This window comes from Spermophilus citellus (assembly GCF_964194105.1).
Source record: "Spermophilus citellus genome assembly, chromosome: 16".
NCBI lineage: Eukaryota > Metazoa > Chordata > Mammalia > Rodentia > Sciuridae > Spermophilus > Spermophilus citellus.
Window position 1 is genome coordinate 51,590,247 of NC_138196.1, and position 23,859 is coordinate 51,614,105.

The 23,859-nt window shown below is 37.0% G+C and overlaps 2 protein-coding genes across 3 annotated transcripts in view; one reads left to right on the forward strand and one right to left on the reverse strand.

The window, feature by feature from the left end:
* Window positions 1–8: 8 nt before the first annotated feature.
* ANKRD37 (ankyrin repeat domain 37) lies at window positions 9–2,782 on the reverse strand (the record flags this gene model as incomplete). 2 transcript variants are annotated; one of them, XM_081268962.1, is made up of 5 exons in its annotated part: window positions 2,503–2,781; window positions 2,130–2,282; window positions 1,287–1,378; window positions 481–684; window positions 9–228 (listed from the first exon to the last, which is right to left on the reverse strand). In XM_081268962.1, coding segments are annotated over exons 1-5 (477 nt in total). In that variant the 5' UTR covers window positions 2,530–2,781. The 2 variants fall into 2 exon arrangements, with proteins under 2 accessions (XP_081125088.1, XP_081125087.1); XM_081268961.1 differs by lacking the exon at window positions 9–228 and having other exon boundaries at window positions 477–684; window positions 2,503–2,782.
* Window positions 2,783–15,499: 12,717 nt separating this feature from the next.
* LRP2BP (LRP2 binding protein) overlaps window positions 15,500–23,859 on the forward strand; it is a 34,655-nt gene continuing 26,295 nt past the window's right edge. The window contains exons 1-4 of the mRNA XM_081268960.1: window positions 15,500–15,535; window positions 16,802–16,928; window positions 17,698–17,810; window positions 18,664–18,777. Coding sequence (XP_081125086.1) covers window positions 15,521–15,535; window positions 16,802–16,928; window positions 17,698–17,810; window positions 18,664–18,777 — 369 coding nt within the window. The 5' untranslated portion in view covers window positions 15,500–15,520. The remainder of the gene's footprint in view (window positions 15,536–16,801; window positions 16,929–17,697; window positions 17,811–18,663; window positions 18,778–23,859) is intronic.

Consider the following 23,859-nt stretch of genomic DNA (forward strand, 5'->3'; position numbering starts at 1 on the left):
TTGCACAGTTTATTCTTTAGACATTCCTTTAATAACATAAAAAGACAACATGCACAACCAAAATATTACAGGCATGTAAATACATGTATTCTTAAATATTCTCTTCACTTGGAAGAAAGTTTTCCTCCTTCTCAGGAGTTTAGACACATACAGTATGCCAAAAGCCATCACTTGTGTATCTGCATGGATGAATCCCTTCTTCATGCGGCTTCATAACCAACATGACATCTGTTTTCAAAAAATATGTTAACATTAAAAACATTTTTTAAAAAATGTTTTCTCCCCAAATTTCCACTATGCAGAATAAATGTTAGTCTCTAGAATCTAGTAGTAGTAGTAGTAAACTATAATCAGTATTAAAATATTAATGAAGAGATAATCCTAGAAATAAGAATATCAATATTTAAGTGAAACAATAAATTCTATGCTAGAAAAGAGAATCTTGAGTGAGAAAGAAAGAATCAGCTATAAGTGACTTACCAGCACCTCCTTTTCCCATTTGTATTTTCTGTACTTCCAAAACTTCGTTTCTGTCTGAACACTGGAACACAGTGATCCCCGTCAGATTGTTCATTTGATTTTATTGTCTGCATACATTTAATTGTTGTAAGAAACTTAGCACATTCCGGAAATCCACATGACCAAGCAAGATCTTCAGCTGTTTGCCCATTCTTATTACATAAACTGAAATTACACAAAAATTGAATTAAATAAAAATTGATAATTGTTTGGTCTTTTTATTTATATCTCTTTAACAAAGGAATTTGGGATTTATACCAATGTCGGTGGCAATAATCAAAGCAGTATTAAACTGGGGGTGTGTAGCTCAGTGGAGGTCCTGTGTTCGATCCCTAGCAGGCACCCGCACACACATGCACTTGTAAAGGACGCTGAGGGAAATTTTGCTTTTGCTCACTGTTGTATCCTTAGTGGATCCAAAATTCAGCCCAGAGTGGGCACTCCATTGTATTTATATTTCATTGTTGAATGAACGCAAGAGTAGTTGGTGTTTAATACAGTGTATGAGTACCCAACTGTAGTCAATGAGAAAAAGTGGAATACTGCTATAAAGAACAGAATTGCACCTGTCATTGCTTAGATTCTATTTTTTTTTCACTTACTCCAATTGATAGTATTAGATATCACTAATAGCTTAGATAAAGATTTAAATAACACTAAATTACCAATTAGGCAAGCATTATTTTCAAAATCATGTTCTTAAGCTTGAGGAGTCTGATATTTTAATCGAAGAAAACAAAATTTGAAGCCACTGATTTTATACTTACTCAATTTGGGCATCACTGGCTACAAGTAGGCTAAGGCATTCCAGGCTTCCAACTTTTGCTGCCTTGTGGAGTGGAGCTTCTCCCAAAACATCCTTTAGGATAAGAGGGCACATTTTAGTCCCCAAAACACTTACTATAAAAGCTGGTAAGTGAAGTCTAATATTAGCTATTTGAAGAAGCCAGTTAGAACTTCATTACCTGGACTAAATTTTTAAATTTAAAAACTTTTCCCTTAGCATGCTATTTAATACAAAGTTTTCATTAATCAAAAATGTATATAACCACATCCACACACTAAAATTTAAGTGAATACAAACAAAATAAGTTCTACAGAAGTCAAAAAATTTTAAGGTCTGTAGAAAACTGTAATGGTTGTGAGCTTGCCTCCTGAGTATTATTTCAGTTGCTATATTGAGGCTTTTGAAATGTAACAATTCTGTTGAAATAAACCACAAACCTATGTTGTCCAATGTTATAGCTAATAGATACTAATGGCTATGAAATGTAGCTATATTGAATTGAGATTTGCTGTAAGAGTAAAATACATACCAGATAGGGAAATATATGAAAAAGAAAATGTAAGTTAATAATTGTTTCATATTGATTATACAGTGAAATTATACCTCAGATAAATCATGTTAAATGACTAAAATTAACCTCGTTTCATTCTACTTTAACATAGATACTAGAAAGTTTTATATATGTATCTCGCATATTTCTGCTACAGTCATGCTACAGACCTGTCTGTAACAACTGAAACAACTGAATGTTCTGGCAGCTAGGAAATGTTTGTGGATTTGCGGTGGAGGAGAGGGCTGTACACAGCAACAGTTACCTAGTTACCTGTTGGTTGAGATCAGCACCTGTTTGCAGCTGCCAGAGAAGAAAGTAAACAAGGCCGCCACCTGCGGCCAAGTGGACAGGCGACTGCTCCCAAGGATCCGGGGGTGCATTGACAGAAGCCCCCGACTCCAGCAAATACTTCAGGCTATCCACCTGTGGGAAGAGAACAGATTCAATACCCGTCTCTCTCCTTGTTCAGTCCTGAGACCTCTCAGGGGTTGGAAATCTTTCCCACTGCAAAAACCCTTCCAACTCTAGCAAGGCTTGATTTGGCAGCGCTCAGCAGTCCGCTCCTGTCAAACTCGCTAGCGCTCCAGAGAAGGGAGACATCTAGTAACTTTAGTGTGCAGGGACAAAAGAGTCCAAGTCTCACCTGCAGATCGCAATCAAGCAACAACATCTCCCGTCTAAAGCAGTGGACAAGAGTCTCGGAAGCGTAGAGAGGTGAGACACTCTCTGCAGACTAGCAGGTGAGTGCACAGGGCAGCCCAAGTGCGCGAGAATTTAAAGACTGCCGGGGCTAGCGGGCGGGTCCTTTGCTCCCGCGCCCCAGCAGCCTAACCCTCAGCTGCGGGAACTTTACCAGGCCTGCTGCTGCCGCTGCACGTACACAAACATTAACACGTGCGACCCGGAACCCTACAAAACCAGCTGATGGGGGAGAAGGGGCAGGAAATGCGAGTCTGTTCGCCGATTGGCCGGCCCCGGCGGTTCTGGACCCGCCCACTTAGGGGCGGAGCCTTTGTCCTCCCCCAAAGAGTCCCAATACGCATGCGCTGTGAAGGAAGTGGGTGGGAAAGATTTCAACCCGGGATGGGGTTCAGCGGCCGCCATGAGACTCGCATGGGCTGACACGTAGTCCGCCACCGTGCCAAACTCTTTAATCCCTCTGGAAGAGCGGCAGTCGTGGGTGAAGGTTTTGGTGGCTGCGTGCACGCACGTAACCAGGAAAGAGGGAACTATAAGTAGCATCCGCCTACACCGCCTCTGGAAGCCGTTCTGCGTGGTGCTGGCGCCGCGCCCGCCCCCGCCCCAGCTCGGCAGGAAAGAGTTCCTTCTGCCCCGGGTTGGCTCAGCCTCGTCCCGGCGCTCCCGGGACATTCAGGAAGGAAAGCCAAGAGTAGGGCCGTTGGAGGGCAGCCTAAAGTGAACCCGAGGGATAGCTTTTACCACAGGAACTGCCCCTTTCCAAAATTAAATTATCAGGCGAGGCCCGTTGGGCTTAACGTGAGACCATGCCCACAGTGGGACTTCTGTGAAGCAAGCCACCCGCCACCCGTTGTAACGTGTCCTCTGGTGGACAGCTGAAACCGCTACCAACTGCTTGCCTGTTAAACCAGCGACCAAGCCAATAAATATAAGGAGTTTCCTGAGACAGGGTAGCACAGAGGAGGAAACCTGATGGCCCTCACCCTGATGATCTAGACAGGTCTAAGGGGACCTGGGCCATTGGACGGCCAAGACATAGAGGGTCTCTTCTTGGTGGGCAAGGCTAAACCTATAAACCTGGGGGTTGAAATAGCTGCCCTGGAGCTCTTTATACTATTTAACTGGAGTCATTCCTCTTTGTAAAACTTCAGAAACGGAGGGACTTCAAATTGTAGCCACTGACATCCGTGTCTCTCTCTCTTGACTCTCTTGCCATTAAGTCAGAAAGATTTCAGACACGTGGCTCAGGGTAACGGACTTAAATTTATTGAAGGGATAGGAAAAGGAACACCCTAAAGAGAGAGAGAGTGGGTCCTCTCAGAGAAGAGAGGGACAATGTTCTTCTCCTGTACTCCAGTTTATGGGGGAACCCAGAGGAGTTTTCAGAGTCCCACCCAGGTCCATCTATTGACTTTTGACTGACAGACAGATGAAATCAGCCTTTTAAGTCTCCAGTGCCCTGCTGACTAGGTTACTTTGGCACAAGCTAATCAGTTCTAATTGATTATAATTCTGACAGATTTTACAGTTAGGAGGAATTATCTTTATCTCTCTGAGTTTCAGGATCTGGTCTGTGAAAGGGGACCAGACAAGGGTCTGTGAAAAGGGATCACGAAAGTCTCCCCCCTTCAGGGTAACTGGGATTCTCTTACCATTACTTGGGGCCTGCATTTCTCTTGCAGGTAGCAGGTAGTTTGCCAAGAAATGTGACATACCTTTTCCACTTAATCCAGGCAGCGCTGAAGGAAAATTGCTTCTTGGAAAATAAAGCATTTGGGGATTAGCACAGTGGCCCATTTTATAGAAATATTCCCTAACCTCATGTTCCTGCCGTTTGCATCTGTCTACCCCCATCAGCCATATATTTCCTCCCTCTAAAATCTTCAGGGATTCGCTTCTCTGTAGGAAGACTGAAAAATAGGTGTGTTTATTAGGCTTTTAGAGGATAAGCTCACTGTCTTGTAAAGATGAGTAGTTTTTCAGTTCTAATTTTCATTAAAATATTTTTGTAATGAGAGCCATAAAATAATTTGGAATAAATTTGTTATTAAATATGTGCAGTAACCCACAGAGTAGTTTTAAACAAAATTTTAATTCATATAGATCTTTGAACATAAATTGGTATATTGATTTTCAAACACATACTTAGAATGGTACTAAATATATTTTTGATACTTAATTATTCACCATACCTTTTAAGTAGCACTGCACTGATATTGTCAGAGATAAGGCAAACAGGTAACCATATTGCCAATTTCCTTTTTATTCTGTTTGTCAATTAGATAAGCTCCATTTCTAAAAGAACATGTAATTAATCTTCAGGTTTGCAAATATGTTCACGTTTAGAAAGCTATCATAAGAGAAATCCTAAAGAGTTCTAAACATGTATCATGCAATTAATGCATATAATGGGATATTATTTATGATGAAAGTACCTCCATATCCTTTTTTAAAAAAAATAAGATTATGATTAGAGTGCATTAAATAATTATTTTAAAATTCCTTTTATATGTGTCAGTTTTTCAAGGAAAGGGAATTTTGTACTTGTTGCATCTCTTTTCCTTTTATCACTGAATACTTGTCTATTCCACAGGGTGGGGGAAACATTGGAAAGGTTTTAAGAGGTTCAGTAAACTTGTCTAAAGTCTTGTTGATAAATTATTAAGGGATGGAGCTGTAATTTGTGCTCAGGCAGTTTGACTCTAGAGCCCTCATTCTTATCATTCCTATACAACTTAGAGAATTGATCATCTTTGGTAAATTGTTACTAAGTTTGGCTTTAAAGCAGAAGAAATGTCAAGAAAATTATTATTATAATTGATAGAAAAACATTTTCATTTCATAATGGCTGGGCTGTTAATGTAACTTTGACCCTGGAATTTAATCTCCTACCTAATGCCTACTATTCAAAAAATTCCTTTGAAATAAACGAATGAGTATGTGTCCATAGGTGAAAATTATAAAATATAAGTGGAATAATAGATAATCTGATTTCATCTATTTTCTGTTTGCTTTTATTTACCAAAGAACACTGAAAAACATTTCATAAATGCACAGCATTGAAAAGAGGAATAATTGGAAATACCTACTAATTCCCCATTTATCACTATTATGTAACATTTAATTAAATTGTATACATTTAGTAATAAAGCCATTGAAAATTTTAACTCTAATTCAAGTGAAGAGATATATAGTAAAACTAAAGATCTCAATAAGTGGCCTAATTTCACATATAAAAAAATATCCAATCTTTTGAGAAGTACAAACTTCTTGGGAAAGGTGACAGATTGTATAGTTACTCCAAGTAACTATTGCACCTGGATATTGTAGAAAGAAACATACTCATTCAATGACAATTTCTTCAGAGTCTATAATCACAAAAATTCTGCTAGTTTCAATGGTCACTTCTTCAGTGCTTGATAAGAATTTGAAAGACTTGAGGGAGTTTTATTATCTTTTCATTTCTCCTGATCATATAGTCCTTTTGATGAGAGGTACAATTTACAGATAATAAATTTATAACATAGAATGGAAAAGGGTAGAAAGTGTCCTTAAAATTAGACCTGTAGATGGGAGAGCCAGGTTTCTCATTCTTGAAGACAGAAGTTTCAGATAATTAAGTGTAAAAGGTTAAAATGAACCATATGGTACTGAATTTGTTGGAGACATCAGTAAGAACTCATATATAACTGAGGATAGTGTAGAAATAATTTTATGTACATGGATTGGTGCCGCAGTCTTGGCTGGGCACAGAATCACGAGCCACCACACAGCTTTGTAGATTCAAACAGCAATTCTTTATTCCCGAACTCACACCGGCCTCCACACACGTTCTGGGGCAATCCAGTTCTGCTGCCGCCCAATTCACCTACTACACGAGGCTTTCCTCCCAAAATACTCTCTGAATCTCATGAGAACTCAAAAGGAGCTCAGGTAGCAGGAACGCCCTATTTCCAGCAGCAATAATCCTCAACATCGAACTTCCCTAAAACCCAAGGTCTTAAACTGGGAACGCCCTAAACCCAAGGACCGGGATACTTCCTCAAACTGCAGGATACAGCCGAATCCTGGATCCACCATGGTCATTGAGCAGGGTCACCTACTCAAACACACATGCAAGGTCACAGCAAATTTAACATGGGGTACGCTGGCAAGGAAATTTCGATGCGTCATTCCTACTTGTTAATGGCCCTCAGCAGATTGGGAGACATAACATTTTCTCGCTCTGCCTGCCTTATAGAGCCTAGAAGCAGTGACCACAATAGCAGTGAACATATCAAGCACTCAAGCTATTCTCCAATAAAGGAAACCAGGGCTCCTTGGAGAAACTGCTGATCCTAAAGTTGGACAGGGAAAATACAAGATGAGTCTAGAGCTTCTTGTAGTGCCAGAAAGTAAAGAAATGCTCAGTAAACAAAAGAATAAGAGGCATATGTCAAGGGGATATTGGAGCCAACCTGAAAGAGCTCAAAAAAAGGCCAAAACTGGGAAAACTTGAGCAGCAAACTAGTTTTGGAAAACTCCATAATATAGATATCCATGAGTTCACAGTGACATAAATAATTGAATAAATGGAGAGAAAAGACAGCACTTCTTGGAAGAATTCAAAATAGTTCACATAGATCCATCCTCCACACCTTCCTCCTTGAATGTGGATATACATAACTTGTTTCTGAAGAGTAGAGAATGGGAAGGGGAAAAAATAAGTGGAGAAACCTGTCAAGTACTACATTGGCATGTAATTGTTAACATTATTATCAGTAAATTGTGTTGATACTGTGAACCCCTGATATGATGTGATGAGAAGACCCCTCTGTGATAGTCTTTCCCCATGCCCGTAACCTAAGTCTAACCAGTAAATCACCACATAAACCTACACTGGGAGAGATTCTACAGAATACTCCTCAAAATTGTCAAGATCATGACAAACAGGAAGGTTTGAGAAACTATCACAAAACAGGATGGAAGTGAGACATGATGACAGTTTGCAATGTGGTAACCTAGATGGGATCCTGAAACCGAAGATCATGGTAAATTTACCAATGACGAGCTGGGCACAGTGGCGCATGCCTGTAATCCCAGCAGCTGGGGAGGTTGAGGCAGGAGGATTGCAAATTCAAAGCCAGCCTCAGCAACAAGATGCTAAGCAACTCAGACAGACCCTGTCTCTAAATAAAATACAAAATAGGGCTGGGGATGTGGCTCAGTGATCAAGTGCCCCTGAGTTCAATCCTCAGTACCAAAAAAAAAAAAAAAAAAGGACCAGTGATGTTTTCTGAGTTGTGATAAGTGCCATAAAAATATGACATTAGCACTGGTGATGGTAGTAATCCTAGTAGTTGGGGAGGCTTAGACAGGAGGATTATAAGTTCAAAGCCAGCCTCAGCAATTTAACGAGGCTCTACAATCAAATTGTGCCCGTGCTTTATGCAAGAAAGGTGACTCTAAACTTCACAGTTGACCACTACTTTAAAAACTGCTTTGGGCCCTACATGAAAAGATTAGAATATAACTATATTTTGTGAGTTTTAAGTTATTGTGTGTATGTACACTCATATATAAATCTCCACTTTGACTTGTGTTTAATACCAACTACCAGTCCCAATAATAGTACATAAGAGGATTCCAACAGCATGTATGTGCAAACTATTTCTTTCATTTAAAGAACAAAGACTTTAGATCAACACATATAATATCTTTGAAAAAGTATGCACATATAGTTTATAATATGTAATTTATCTTTGAAACATTTTGTTACAATAACTCAAAATTTGTCAAATTTTTTAACATCCTCTTCAAGATGAACAGAGGGGTAGGGCAGAGGGGTGAGAGGGGAAGGGAGGGGACAGGGGGTTAGCAATGATGGCGGAATGTGATGGACATCATTATCCAAAGTACATGTATGAAGACTTGAATTGGGTGTGAACATACTATTATATACAAACAGAGATATGAAAAATTGTGCTGTATATGTGTAATAAGAATTATAATGCATTCCACTGTCATGTATTTAAAAAATAAAATCAATTAATAAAATAAATAAAAGCTGGAAAAAAATTAGATAAAATGTTAATTTTACTAACCAAATAAGAAGTAAAACAAGTGAATAAGAATGCAATGCATGATGTTAAAGTTCTATTCAAAATATATATCTAAGATTATACATTTCCAGACACTTTCAATAATTTGCATTTTTAAAATAAAACAACTGAATTTCAAAGTTTTAAGTTTTCCAGTCATTTAATAAGTCATTTAAAATTATCAAATTATTTTATGCAAGTTCAATTGATAATATAAATTCTAATAAATTTAATCTTTTTAAAAACAAAGTTGCTAAAACACTTGAAAACTCCTTGTATAAATGCTGTTAAGCACAGAAATTACCTAAATTAATAATCATATTTAGGCTCTCATGAAATCTGATCTTTCACCCAATGGAATTGGGACATAGAACGTATTTTTAAAAAGTTATCTTCAAATCCCAGTGACTCAGATGACTGAGGCAGGAGGATTATGAGTTCAAAGGCAACCTCAGCAAAAACAAGGTTCTAAGCAACTCAGTGAGACCCTGTCTCTAAATAAAATAGAACTGGAGATGTGGTTCAGTGGCCGAGTGCCCCTGAGTTTAATCTCCAATACCCCCCAAAAAAATTATCTTCAAATTATTTAAATTTTAAAGACTATTTTTAAGTTATTATCAAAGTAATTACATCATAGTCTGAGAGGCAGCATTACATATTGGCAGTGACTATGTATTTTAAAGATGCAGAATTAGATTCAAATCTTAGTTCCATCATTGCCTAGCAATGAAGCTTAGATAAGAAACTTTCCTTTTAAAGAAAGGATTTTAAAAGCTTCAAAGTCAGAATTAAATAAGGATACAGTGCCTGAAAGATAGAAGGCAGTTAACAAATTAATGTTTTTGTGATGAATTTTTTTTCTCACTGATACTGAGGATTGAACCCGGGGTGCTTACCACCAACCTACACATACCCAAATGTTTTTTAATTACATCATAGTCTGAGTTAATTAAAAAAAATGAACCGTTTTTAAATTTTATTTTGAGAGAGGATCTCAGTAAGTTGCTCAGTCTGGCCTCCCAAGTCACTGAAACTACAAGCTTGCATCACCCTATAATGAGAAATATTTTTTAATATTTATGTGGTTTATTTCTTTTACATTTGTCCATAATCCCTGACCAGTCCTATACATTTATTTCCCTCATTTTTCTTGAGTGTAGTTGGAGGATTAGCATTTTTATAGCAAAAAATGTAAAAAGAAGAAGTTTTTATTTAAATTCTGGTATTGAAATAGAATATTATGGCAAGAAAAAAAAGATTTGACAGCCAAGTTTACTGAGAGACATATTCTAAATTCTTTTATCTCATCAGGAAGCCACTCTGATCACAGAGTTTCTTTCCTTCCATTTGTGATACGTTCCAGCTACACAGTGAGCTCTCATCATCCTGCGCACCACACATGGTTGAGAATTTTGAAATTATTTCAATGAAGAGAAAAAGAGATATTCTTAATTAACAAATGTATGTTGTTTCAATTTCAGTGTGCATGTGTTGGGGTGGGGAATGATGGGGAAGACTAGAGCCATTGTAGATGAAGCTGGATTACCTTTTCTTTGTCCAACTGTGGGTGCTATGAGTAAATTTGTGACCTCATCACATTATTGTTAGAGAAAATTTGAGAAACAGATAAGAGAAATTAGTGGGTTCACAATCTCAAATCTGTGATTCTAAAATACATAAAAGACTGAAACTGAAAGTACTTTTTAAAAAATATTTTATTTTTTTAGTTGTAGTTGAACACAATACCTTTATTTTATTTCTATGTGGCGCTGAGGATTGAACCCAGGGCCTCGCACGTGTTAGGTGAGCGCTCTGCCGCTGAGCCCCAGCCCCAGCCCCAGCCCCTGAAAGTACTTTTTATAACTCTTATGGCAGCACTTATGTGAGACTGTTTATTTTTTCTACTCTGTACGAATAACATTACATTTTTACTGCAAAAATAGTAATGATTATGGTGAAAGGGTGCTATGCTAGATCATACCAATGGTGTGCTACAAATACTGTATACATATATAATATACTGAACATTTATTGTATGATGTCTCCAAAATCCAACATATCTTTTTTAAGCTTTTTTATTGTTATATTTTAATCATACATAATAGTGGAATTTGTTCTTACATATTTGTACATGCACACAATACAATATAATTTGGTCAACTTCATTCCCCAACACTTCCCCTTTCCTTCTTATCCTCCCTCCCCCTGGTCCTCTTCCTCTATTTTACAGGTCTCCCATCTATTTTCATGAGATTCCCTCCACCACCTTTTTTATTTTCTTTTTAGCTTTTTTTCTCTCTAGCTTCCACATATGAGAGAAAACATATGACTCTTGACTTTCCAAGTTTGACTTATTTTGCTTAACAATCTTCTTAATTCTTAATCCACCCATTTTCCTGCTAATGGTATAATTTCTTTTCTTTTCTTTTTTTTTTTTTTTTTTTTTGGTACTGGGGATTGAAGCTGGGTTGGGGAGAGGGTTGCTACTGAACTACGTACTACATATGTCCCCAATCCCACTTTTCATTCTTTATGGTTGAATAAACTCCATTGTGTACATATACCACATTTTCTTTATCCATTTATCTGTTGAATGGCACCTAGGCTGGTTCCATAATTTGGATGTTGTGAGTTGTAATATGATAAACATGAACCACAAACATTTCTGGATTGTAAAATATCTTTCCCCAAGGCTTCAGATATAGTTTTAGATTCCTGTACATAATTCCATAACTCAATATAATTGTTTAGATGTAATTATATTTATGATCTCTAAATTTCTTCTTTAATTTTATATAGTAATAAGCATAATTTAGGCTCATGGTTCTAGAGCATCCACTGTCTCCTCAGCTCATTCTCCCTCATAATACTAATATGATTGCTGAGTTCTTGATCACTAGCAATCATATTAGTAAATTCACAACAACTGCATTGGTACTGACCCCTATTTTTCTAGGAGCCCCTTGTACTGCCAGGGAATGCAGTCTCTAAGGCCCAGGGTTCATGGGGGGATACATCTGTCTCCTATATCCAAGGGATTTGCTGGAACCGGTGTAGAGCCAGCTTATGCAAAAACAGCTTTCCAAAGCACAGACATGGTTGGGACACATCTACCAAGTGGCAGCCCTCCTAGAATGTGGTCCCCAAAGCACGGGATAGGATAAGACCCAGGCTATTCTCTGTCCTCTCATTGCACAACTTTCTGAGCCTCTTGCCGAGTTTCTGTTCTCCACTAAAAGGCTCAGAGGGTTACTCCAGTTGAACTGGGCTAACTGGGCTGCACAAAATAGCCACACAAGAGACACAAATATCTTTTTCATTGGGGTCGCTGTGACGGCTCCTCTGACCTTAAGGGTCCGCAGGAAGAGATAGAGGGAGAGAACATGCCCACCTCTTTTATTGAGGAGAAGCTATTCAAATGAGGCAAGGGGTCAGGTTTCAGGGGGCTGAGTCTATCTTCATGATGTCCACTGTCAGCAGGTTGACTGACACCTGGGTAGGCCACACCCAAGGGCACAGTAAGAGAAGGGGACACACCAGGCACTTCCATGGAAGATTCTATCCTAAACAGGGCAAGGGTTGTATTGCAAAGGAACAGGTGAGCATAGCTTCACCCATGGGGCTGTAGCAAGACACACCCATGCATGAGACACCGACTCTTGAACCCAAGAAGGGTGGGGAAATCTCTGCCACATTTCTGTGACTGAGAGCCTCAGCACCCAACTGGAGACTCAGTCATGTGCAAGGTTAGTATCCCACAGCCTCTGACTGACATCTGGATTATTTATTCATTCTTTTAAAGATGTTTTTAGTTTTCTTCATATATGTAACAGACAATTCTGAGATTATTTCTGCATATTTTATGTTTAGGTTTTCATTATAAATGAATATTCCTTGCCTATTGAAGATACACCTTTTTTATCTTTGAGCATTTTTTTAAAATTTTGCCACTTTTCTGAACTAATAAGTGCTTTAAAGCCTATTCTTTTGGATCCTCAAAGTTATAATCATCTATAAGAAAGATTTTGTTTTTCTCTTTTTGTGTACATATCCTTTTTTTTCTCAGTTAATGCTCTGACTTGAACTTTTAAAATATTACAGCATAATAATGGTGAAACCAGGAATCTCTGTTTCTACCCTGATTTCAAGCAGAATATAACTTTTTCCTCTTAGAACATACCTTTCACTCTTTCTTGCTCTAAAATTAAAACCTGTGTCTTTTGTTAGACAAACTTCCCTGGAAGATAAGACTAAAGACAACAGGGCTTCCCAGTATATGATGCTATTGTCTGTTACTTGTAAGCTGCACGAGGACCTGAGGAACACGAGCAACCTTGTGCGTCTGCTCATGATGGTTTTATAAAAGATTAATCCAGTTTTCTAGTTTGGGGTGGTTCTCATGGTCATTAGGACTATGGGTCCATTTAAATTTCCATTAGCAGATTTTTGTCCCTTTTTCCCTGAACTTTTGCTACACTTTGAGAGAGATGAGCAATTATTACATATAAAAGAATTTGGGAGGAAAATCCTCCAAGCTTGTATTTATAACTACCATGCAACAACTCTTCTGCACAAACAGTCTTCTATAAATCCAGAATCATATTCATTTACCTTGTGTTGAGTGTTATTCTCTCAGGAAAGGACCTAGCTGAGAAAGGTTACCACACATTGGGAACAGGATGGGTGAGGTATATGTCTCCTATGCAATTAGCATTCAGATTTTTAATATATCAGTATTTCGTAGCCTGTCTTATTTGCTTACAAGAATGCAAGGCACATCAGAGAAAAGCAACAAAAATCTACTAGGCTCTCTCCTCAGGTGCTTACCACAACTTCTGTGGTTGTGAAAGATATCTCATCAAGCCAGGCACAGTGGCACATGCCTGTCATCCCAGTGACTTGGAAGGTTGAGGGAAAATGATCACAAGTTTCAGTGGTAGAGTGTCCCAGGTTTAATCTCTAGTACTACAGTGGGGCGGGCGGTGGGGGGAAGCGTCCTGCCTTTCTGCATACTTTTTTTTTTCTCTCTCTCATTTCAGGGAATGATGTAAATTTGCTGCACACAAGAGGAAAATCATGAGACCAAGTATTTTTATATTAAATAAACAAATAGGCCTAGCCAGAAAGGAAACAAAAAAAAAAAGCCTGTTCCAAAATTGTCTTTTGAATTTGGGTAGCAAGTATTTTTATTTTTTTCTAATTTTCCATCATGTATGTATAGATTTTGCTTTCAAAATTACATGAAAACTACCAGACTGTTTTATGGATACTGACAAAGGCACAAGATTCCAGGGTCAGAGATAAGTGATTTCTCACTCCTGGCCAAAGCCATAGTCAGAGTGTCAGCATATTTGAGCCAGTTCCCATGCCCTTCATTCCCACAGAGGTAATTCACAGGTCCCATGATGGATGCCTACACACCAAGTAGACTGCTTCATAAGAGGGGAGCACTGAGCTTGAGGGATTCCCTGCTTTTTAGAAAAGCAAGCCTGCTCTTTCAGGGGATATAACCTTATTCTGCAACATCCCTTTCTGCAAACATAATCCTGAGAATGGTTCATATAAAGAACACACAGTGCCTTGCTTTCATGACACACCCAGTTGCTTAAGTCAGATTTCTGTTTCTGTGATAAAATTCCTGAGAGAAATCAACTTAAAGGAGAAAAGGTTTATTTGGCTCATATGTTTTAGTCCTTGGTCACTTGGCCCCATCCTTGTGGGCCTGTGACAAGGCAATAGATACATCATAGCAGGAAGCATGTGGCAGAACAGCTGTTTATCTCATGGTAGCCAGAAAGCAAAGAGAGAGACTGTGCTTTTATAACAAAGCCCTTCCTTCCCAAAACTATTAAGCTATGAATCCATAAATGGATTAATCCACTCAGTAGGTCAGAGAGAGCCCTCATGATAATCACCTCCCAAAAGACCTTCCTCTGAACACTGGGGAAGAAGCTTTGGGAGTACATTGCAGATCCAAACCATAACACCAAGAAAGAATGTGCAAGGATGCTTGAAACAGATTGCCTCTTTTAATGGGGGGATGAACTTTTAAGTGCTCAGTCTGCAAGATAGAAGGAGCAAAGTGTTCCAACTGAGGGGACTCATGTTTCACTAGGAACAGAGTTTATCAGGGAGAAAGCTACAGAAAGGAAACAGCTCTAAGTTGTTTTCAGTTAACCTTCACAGCAGATGGGGATAGGGTCACTAACTCACAAAGAGGATCTGAGAAGGCCACCATCAGTATTTCCTACACCAGCTCTTCCTGTTACAATCATAGATTTCTTTCAGATTCTATGCTATCACTTAATGTATACAGACAGTTTGTAATATAGAATTTTCTAAATTTACAACATATTTGAAGAGTTGTCAAGCTTCAAATGATGATTTTTTTTAACTGATCCAAAGATTTGGCAGAAATAAACATGTGCTCTCACTTTTTTTCCAGTCTTCTCTTCGTTCTCATTTTCTGATAATAGAAAGTACTAAATTTCAAGTTATTCTTTTACAAGAGTCCTTCCATGTTAAAAAAAAAAAAAAAGTCCCATGTTAAGAGATAAAATAATAAAGAAAAAACACTGGTGCAAGTGCATCCCACCTGTCTCACTTACTAGCCCCTGTGACACTGGGTAATTTAACATCCTCACCATGCCTAATTTTCTTCATGTGTCCAATAGATCTCATAATAGTCCCTGTTTCATAAAATTTTGTAGGAGTGAGTGCCTTCAAAACACTTAGAACAAATAACAATACCTGATATTTAGTAAAAAACCCAATAAATCATTTTTTAATATTCCAGACCCTCTCCAACACTTCTTTTAAGCTACAGCAAAAATAAGACCAAGCAAAAGAAACATGTGCAGCCTTACAACCCCAGAGGACAATATGAGTTCAAAAAATGTAAGGTATTGTTTTCTGATTTGCTACATTTCTTTGCCCTTACTGAATGTGACAAGTTTTTTCTTAACTTTTTTTTTGGGGGGGGGCTATAATAGCATTCTGGGTTAATATCTTCAGTGAAAATAAAAACTTCTACCTCCAGTTTCTGAGTGATACTATATACTATCTGAAACATCCTACTTGAATTGTTGTTCTTCTAAATACCTTATCTAATATTGCTTCACCATTATATTCTTTAATGCAACCACAGATTTTGTGAATCATATAATCAAATAATTTTATATATTTAGAAAGGAATATATAAAATCCCATAGTTCAAACAACTTATATAATAGTCCAAACTACATCAATTCTTAAAAAGATTTGCTCTTCCAAACTTACAAAGGTAGTTCAGTGAAATTTTTTTGCTAATAACATATCCTGCATTTCATTCTTATTTAATGAAGTAAATTATTTTCTAAAAATAGAATCCTGTAATTATATAAATGCATCCTTCCAATCACACTAAGGATCTCTTGAGTAGTTAGTTCTCTTATGCACCAACCAGGAACCTTGAATGAAAGCCTGTTCCTGATTGGTGAAACTAAGCTGTAGCAGTAGAATGTCAAGGAGTAAACAAAAAAGCACAGGAACAATTGAGTTTGCTGTCTCACTACCTTCAGCATAGGCCAACCTGGACTCCTTCATCCCAAATGAGGTGGCCTCTACATTTTATATGAAGGCTCTGATTGACCATTCAACTGTGATATGTCTTATAACATGGCAATCCAATACAGATGGGAAGATAAAACTGAACAACACAGCTAAAATAAAGGGTATTCCCAGGTAAAGTGGAAAAATGATTTCACTTGACATGGATTACTTTGATGAGCTTCAGTTACAAGACTGCAGGAAGTTACCAGCACACAGGAGCTATTTCTATGGACAGTGTCACCAATTTCTATTAAGTGGCAGCAGTTGTGGTGGGTGCCATGACTCATTGCAATGTGTGAACTCATAGCCAGACAGGACTCGAAAACAGATTTCATCATTAATCCCATACTGTGCAAAAGTAGCTAAGGAGAGTAGCTAAGGCTTGTAGCTGTGGAGTGTCCTGTTTCCCAGGAAAGAATGTTCACATCTTGGAGCTGGTGGCTTACTGTCCTGTCGCTAGGCAATGAGGGGAGGATACCTTTTATAATGGGTGCTTACTGGGAATGGAATCTCTGTTTGCACTTTTCCAGAGACAGAATTTTCTGCCATCTTGTTTTTTAATCTTGTTTACAGGATACACATTGTGGAAACGGGATGAAGTTGACCAGTGAAAATTTGCCCAAGAACCCCTTTTATACATCTATATCTCAGTGTGCTGCTAATCACCCACAATTCTTCCAATGGAGAAAGGAAAAGACTGGTACAAATCTGGATATTTAATCTTCCTTTAGAAAATTTTTTTATTGGAATTTCACTACGTACAATAGCATAAACAAGACAAGGAATGTATCTTAGTGATTTCAAGGAAGTGGTTAATTTTACAGCCCTTTCTAGGTTTCCTGCAAGAATCTGTGGAATTAACTACTTAATTTGGTAGCAGATTATCAGTGGAAGAATCACACAATTTGGTCCTAATTCTTATTTTACCCTGAGAACTTAATAATAGGCTTTGAGGAAACAGAAGCCAAATGTCACTTCTATCAAAGAGAACAACAATATGCTTTACTTGAAAGGGGCATTTAAAACTACCCATTTGGTTTCCTTTAGATTTTCAAAAATTTAATTTGGGGTGAACATCTTATTTGATGAGAATAGTTCTAATTACAGCTCAGAGTTAAGAATTTAACTCACCTGCAAGACAGCTTTGCCCAAAGAAAACTCAAGGTGTACATACAAACTACATTTTAGAACTTGGATCCAGTAGTGACCAGGGTTAGTCTGAAAAATCAATGAGTATTTCTTGATTAGACCAGGTAAAGTGTTAGGTACTGTGGTAATGGTGGGTTTTTTTGGTTGTTGTTTTGTTTTTCAAGTGTTACTTTTTCCTTGAGCTAAGAAGGCCAGATTGAGGAATGAGAACTAGGAAAGAAACTAATATTAGTATTAACAGTGCCAGATGAATTGATATAATTTTTGAGAGAGAAAATTCACATTGTTTGATTAATAGAATTTTTACTTTCTAAAATCAGATCATTACAACCATTCAAATTTGGTGGATAAAGCATTGCAGCTCTTGAAGGAAAGAATAAGAAGAGGAGATGCTCTGGCATATTTCCTACGGGGTCAGCTATATTTTGAAGAGGTATCATTTTTAAAAAAATTGTTTTCATTCCCTATAATTCTGTTGTTAGATTCTCCGAGCAAAATTTCATGTAGAGTTCCTTATGTTGTTATGCCAAGAAATTCTGCAAATTATCTGGATTATGGTTGTGGCTTTAAGTATGATACACTACTACCAACTGAAGGAGATCTTTGATCTTTTTTCAGAGAAACCATTTTAATAATGTCATTTATCAGAGTCATTTTGATATAAAAACCCATTTCCGAATTAAAAATTAAAAATTCAGTTTACACATTTTTGCTCGAAATATTTAATATCATTTTTAAGATACATTCATACTAATAACAATTGAAGGCCCTGATTCTTCTCTAGTTCTTAAAAATGGCTTTATAGCATAAAGAGGCATTTTCCTTTTTTTATACTCATCTTATGCTAGAATAGCCTGGGAGGTGAACCTAAGAAAACTATGCAAACTAACCATCCCAACTACAGTAAAATAGACTCAATTCTTTATCAAACCCCAAGTTAGACTTGAAAAGGGAACATCTCCAATCCTTCATGATCCATTTAATATTTGGGCAGTTATTCACCCACATCCCACTTTCTCTCTAATCTTTTAATGGCATCTTCATTTATTCTAGAAACAAATATTTATTGAAGACTCATGCACTTGTCAGTCTGAACTGACAGCTCAGTGGCTAACAGTGTGACCTCTCAGCTTTGGCCCTGGGTTCCAATATGGCTGTATTACTTATTACTGTGTATCCACTTAATACTGTGTATCCTCTGGCACAAATAAACTCACGGTGTGCCTCTGTTTGGGATTACTTTAAGATCATCATAAAAATAATTAAATATTTTCTGGGGGGTTTAGGGTTGGTATGAAGAAGCATTAGACCAGTTTGAAGAAATCAAGGAGAAAGATCACCAAGCAACTTACCAGCTAGGAGTAATGTATTACGATGGGCTGGGGATCGCTGCAAATGCTGTAAGTTATTGTTTTGTTTACAGAGTTTCAGATTTCATTGTCAATGGATCATTTTGAACAATTAAATTATGTTTTAGTTAATAAATCTCCATTTTTCATTTTAATATCTAATTCCATTTAATATCTAATTCCATTAATTTTCGTTTCTTTTACAGTATAAGAGCAACAAAAAAATAAGACATAACTTTGTGCAAAAATATTTTAAAGGTTAATGATATTATTTTTACATTTATGTCAAAAAATTACTTTTGTCTTTCTCCTCCTCAACTGTAACCTCGGGTTATCAGTTCTTCAAAATCCTTCCAGATGCTTATGTAACCAGGTTCAACTATCAAAAAGAATGGACTTCTTTATACTGAAACTTTAACAGTGGACTCTTGAACATGTTAAAATATTTCCTAAAAATATTATAAATATTTTCTTCGAATCTAGTGACCTTAGATAAAAATAGAATTTTATGTACTGTATTGATAGTAAAGACAGCTGTCTATTGCTCTAAATTTTGAGATATCAGGTCAGAAACAGATACTGGGGAAATTTAGATACTTTTGGCTGAGCAATTATATTATTAGTTTGCCGGGGACTTTTTTAGTTATACAAGTTGAGTCACTAAGGGTCAATTAGAATTTCTGACTCAATATATTCCTTTCTATCATTTGCTTTCAATAACATTTCTTTTTAAAATGATTTCCTTTATTTAAAAAAAATTCCAAAACTACATGACCATTTATAAAAATTTTTAAAATAAGCAAAAATAAAATCACTACAGATTCTACTATTAACATGAACACTTATTATTTTATGAAAACAAACTTACCAGAACTTCATTGTGAGATCATATAGCCAGTTTGCCTCTTTGTATATGTTTAATACGCATCTCCCTGTCTCTGATTCCACATCTAATTCATCTAAAAACATATCACTTGAAATGTACACAAATCCTAGTATTTAAGCAAATTTGTGAACTAGAACCATTCATAGTGACTATTATCATCCTTGAAATTGCTCTTGAAGGACACAAATGTGGCTAGAAAATCCATTTCTTTCTTTCTTTTTTCTTTTTTTACTGGGAGCACCTACTGTGCAATCCATGAAGTAGGTACTCACCCTCACTTTTGTGGCCTTTTTTCACTAGATTAGTTGGATTGATATATTATTTAATTACTTGCAATTCCACAAACATTTGGAATGATGTCAGAAACAATACTAGGTGCTGGAGAATCAAAGATGAGTGTAAAAGGCTTTGATAACCTGGTGCAGTTGGGTGTCCTGAACTGAGATAGCTGCTCACTAGGCTCAAAGGTGGTGGTGTCAGGAAGTTTTCATACAACAGTTGACACAAACTGAAACTTCCTGGTAAGAAGAGCATAAAAGGCAGGGTACAATTGCAAAACATATAATGTAGCAACCTGGGAGACTGAAGCAGGAAGATTGCAAGGTTGAAGTCAGCCTGGACACTTAGTGAGAACAGCACAAAATAAAAAATAAAAGGGACTGGGAATGTAGTTAAGTGGTAGAGTAACCCTGGGTTCCATCTCCAGTATTGAAAAAACAAACCAATGTGCTTTTTAAAAAATATCACACAAAGTCTCAAGACATTTCAGAGATGTACTCTATGGCTATGTCACTTTCTTCTTTAGTATTTATCAGTTTTGCTATAATGAAAGATTAGTCAATTAACTTCCAGAATTAATTTGGAAATAGAAAAGTAAAGGAGGACCAAGAAAAAAGTTTGAGGGATGTGGTTATTTCTTCATGAGGTTATCTGGTGCTGTACTGTGTTCATTACCTAAACACAGTTGTCGCGAAACTACCCGTGTCTTTCTAGAATTGAAAATTGTTTTGAGGCATTTGTTTTATAGTTATTTGTGCTTTCTAACTCAGTGATCTTCTATTTACATTTGAATACTATCAAGGCTAACCCATCACATGAGCTATGGGATTATTTAGCATAAAACTTAGAAATAAGTGCTTAGGAAATGATGATAATGGTAGAATTATATTTAAAACCATCTTCTTTGGAAACCTTCAAAATATACATATTCTCTAACCAGAGAGAATTTACAAAAACAAAAATCAATAATTTAAATTTTCCAAAGAAATAATAAATGCTCAAAAGATTTGGGATCAATAAAAAATATTTTGGCACAAAAAAATAGAATAGCAGAAAGAAAGAAAGAAATTTGTCAGTGGTATTTGAATTCTAGTCTCATCAATCCAACTTGAAAGAGTGAGAGAAAAATTACAATATAGCATAAGTTAAATTTGTGAAAACCAATCTTTAAAGTTTTTTTCTTCAAAAAATTAGAGCATTCGCAATTTCATAACTTGACATTTTTAGAAATAACACTGGTATTGTGCTGATGCAGAAGTAGTTCTTCTTTTGCAGATCATACTGAAAGATTTAGGGGAGAATTATCCTGGTATTTACATATCTGGGGATAACGTGAATCAAATCAGCAAATATATAGAGAAAGAGGAAGTAAATATAGCAAAATATTGTTGCTGAATCTATACAGTGGCTATAATGTTTTTGCATTATGCTTTTTACTTTCCTGCATGCTTGAAAATTTTATATATAAAGTAAAAGAGCACTCAAACTCAATTCAACCATGAAAGAAGAATAATTTGCATAAATTTCCCTAATAAAAAAGTACACATTTGCTTTACTTAAAGCAAATAACACAGAAAACATTTTCAAACGGCTAACTGAAGATATTCCAAAGAAGTATGCATGGAAACACTCATTGAAACTTAATGGAAAAAATAGTTAAATATAATGATAACTTTAGCCATAGTCAATATGAAAAACATAAAAATACAAAGCCTATGTGTGCCAAACATCATAGCATCAAACTACACAAAATGTGCTAAAAGTCAACAAAATATTTTAAATTAAAATAATAAATAAATTGATTAAAATTAAATTATTTTGATTTCTTAATGTGATAGGTTATTTTCAGTAAATTATGGATAAATTATGTAAAACTATGTAGGATCCAGACAATAAACTTTCTTTTTTTTTTTTTTTTAGACTTTTATTTTTTTTTTATTGGTTGTTCACAACATTACAAAGCTCTTGACATATCATATTTCATACATTAGAATCAAGTGGGTTATGAACTCCCATTTTTACCCCAAATACAGATTGCAGAATCACATCGGTTACACATCACATTTTTGCATACTGCCATATTAGTGACTGTTGTATTCTGCTACCTTTCCTATCCTCTACTATCCCCCCTCCCCTCCCCTCCCATCTTCTCTCTCTACCCCATCTACTGTAATTCATTTCCCTCCATGTTTGTTATCCCATTCCCCTCATAACCTCTTATATGTAATTTTGTATAACAATGAGGGTCTCCCTCCATTTCCATGCAATTTCCCTTTTCTCTCTCTTTCCCTCCCATCTCATGTCTCTGTTTAAAGTTAATCTTTTCTTCCTGCTCTTCCTCCCTGTTCTGTTTTTAGTTGCTCTCATTATATCAAAGAAGACATTTGGTATTTGTTTTTTAGGGATTGGCTAGCTTCACTAAGCATAATCTGCTCTAGTGCCATCCATTTCCCTGTAAATTCCGCGATTTTGTCATTTTTTAGTGCTGCGTAATACTCCATGGTGTATAAATGCCACATTTTTTTATCCATTCATCTATTGAAGGGCATCTGGGTTGATTCCACAGTCTAGCAATTGTGAATTGTGCTGCTATGAACATCGATGTGGCAGTATCCCTGTAGTGTGCTCTTTTAAGGTCTTCAGGAAATAGTCCGAGAAGGGCAATAGCTGGGTCAAATGGTGGTTCCATTCCCAGCTTTCCCAGGAATCTCCATACTGCTTTCCAAATTGGCCACACCCGTTTGCAGTCCCACCAGCAGTGTACAAGAGTACCCTTTTCCCCACATCCTCGCCAGCACTCGTTGTTGTTTGACTTCATCATGGCTGCCAATCTTACTGGGGTGAGGTGGTATCTTAGGGTGGTTTTTTTTTTTTTCTTTTTTTTTTTATTGGTTGTTCACAACTTTACAAAGCTCTTGACATATCATACTTCATACATTAGATTGAAGTGGGTTATGAACCCCCAATTTTACCCCAAATTCAGATTGCAGAATCATGTCGGTTACACATCCACAATTTTACATAATGCCCTATTAGTAATTGTTGTATTCTGCTACCTTTCCTACCCCCTACTATCCCCCCTCCCCTCCCCTCCCTTCTTCTCTCTCTACCCCATCTACTGTAATTCATTTCTCACTTTGTTTATTTTCCCATTCCCCTCCCAACCTCTTATATGTAATTTTGTATAGCAATGAGGGTCTCCCTTCATTTCCATGCAATTTTCCTCATCTCTCCCTTTCCCTCCCATCTCATGTCACTGATTAATGTTACTCTTTTCTTCCTAAACTTCCTCCCTGCTCTGTTCATATTTGCTCTCATTATATCAAAGAAGACATTTGACATTTGTTTTTTAGGGATTGGCTAGCTTCACTAAGCATAATCTGCTCTAGTGCCGTCCATTTCCCTGCAAATTCTATGATTTTGTCATTCTTTATTGCTGCATAGTACTCCATTGTGTATAGATGCCACATTTTTTTTATCCATTCATCTACTGAGGGGCATCTGGGTTGGTTCCACAGTCTAGCAATTGTGAATTGTGCTGCTATGAACATCGATGTGGCAGTATCCCTGTAGCATGCTCTTTTAAGGTCTTCAGGGAATAGTCCAAGAAGGGCAATAGCAGGGTCAAATGGTGGTTCCATTCCCATCTTTCCCAGGAATCTCCAAACTGCTTTCCAAATTGGCCGCACCAATTTGCAGTCCCACCAGCAATGTACAAGTGTACCCTTTTCTCCACAACCTCTCCAGCACTTGTTGTTGTTTGACTTCATAGTGGCTGCCAATCTTACTGGAGTGAGATGGTATCTTAGGGTGGTTTTGATTTGCATTTCTCTGACTGCTAGAGATGGTGAGCATTTTTTCATGTACTTGTTGATTGATTGTATATCCTCCTCTGAGAAGTGTCTGTTCAGGTCCTTGGCCCATTTGTTGATTGGGTTATTTGTTATCTTATTGTCTAATTTTTTGAG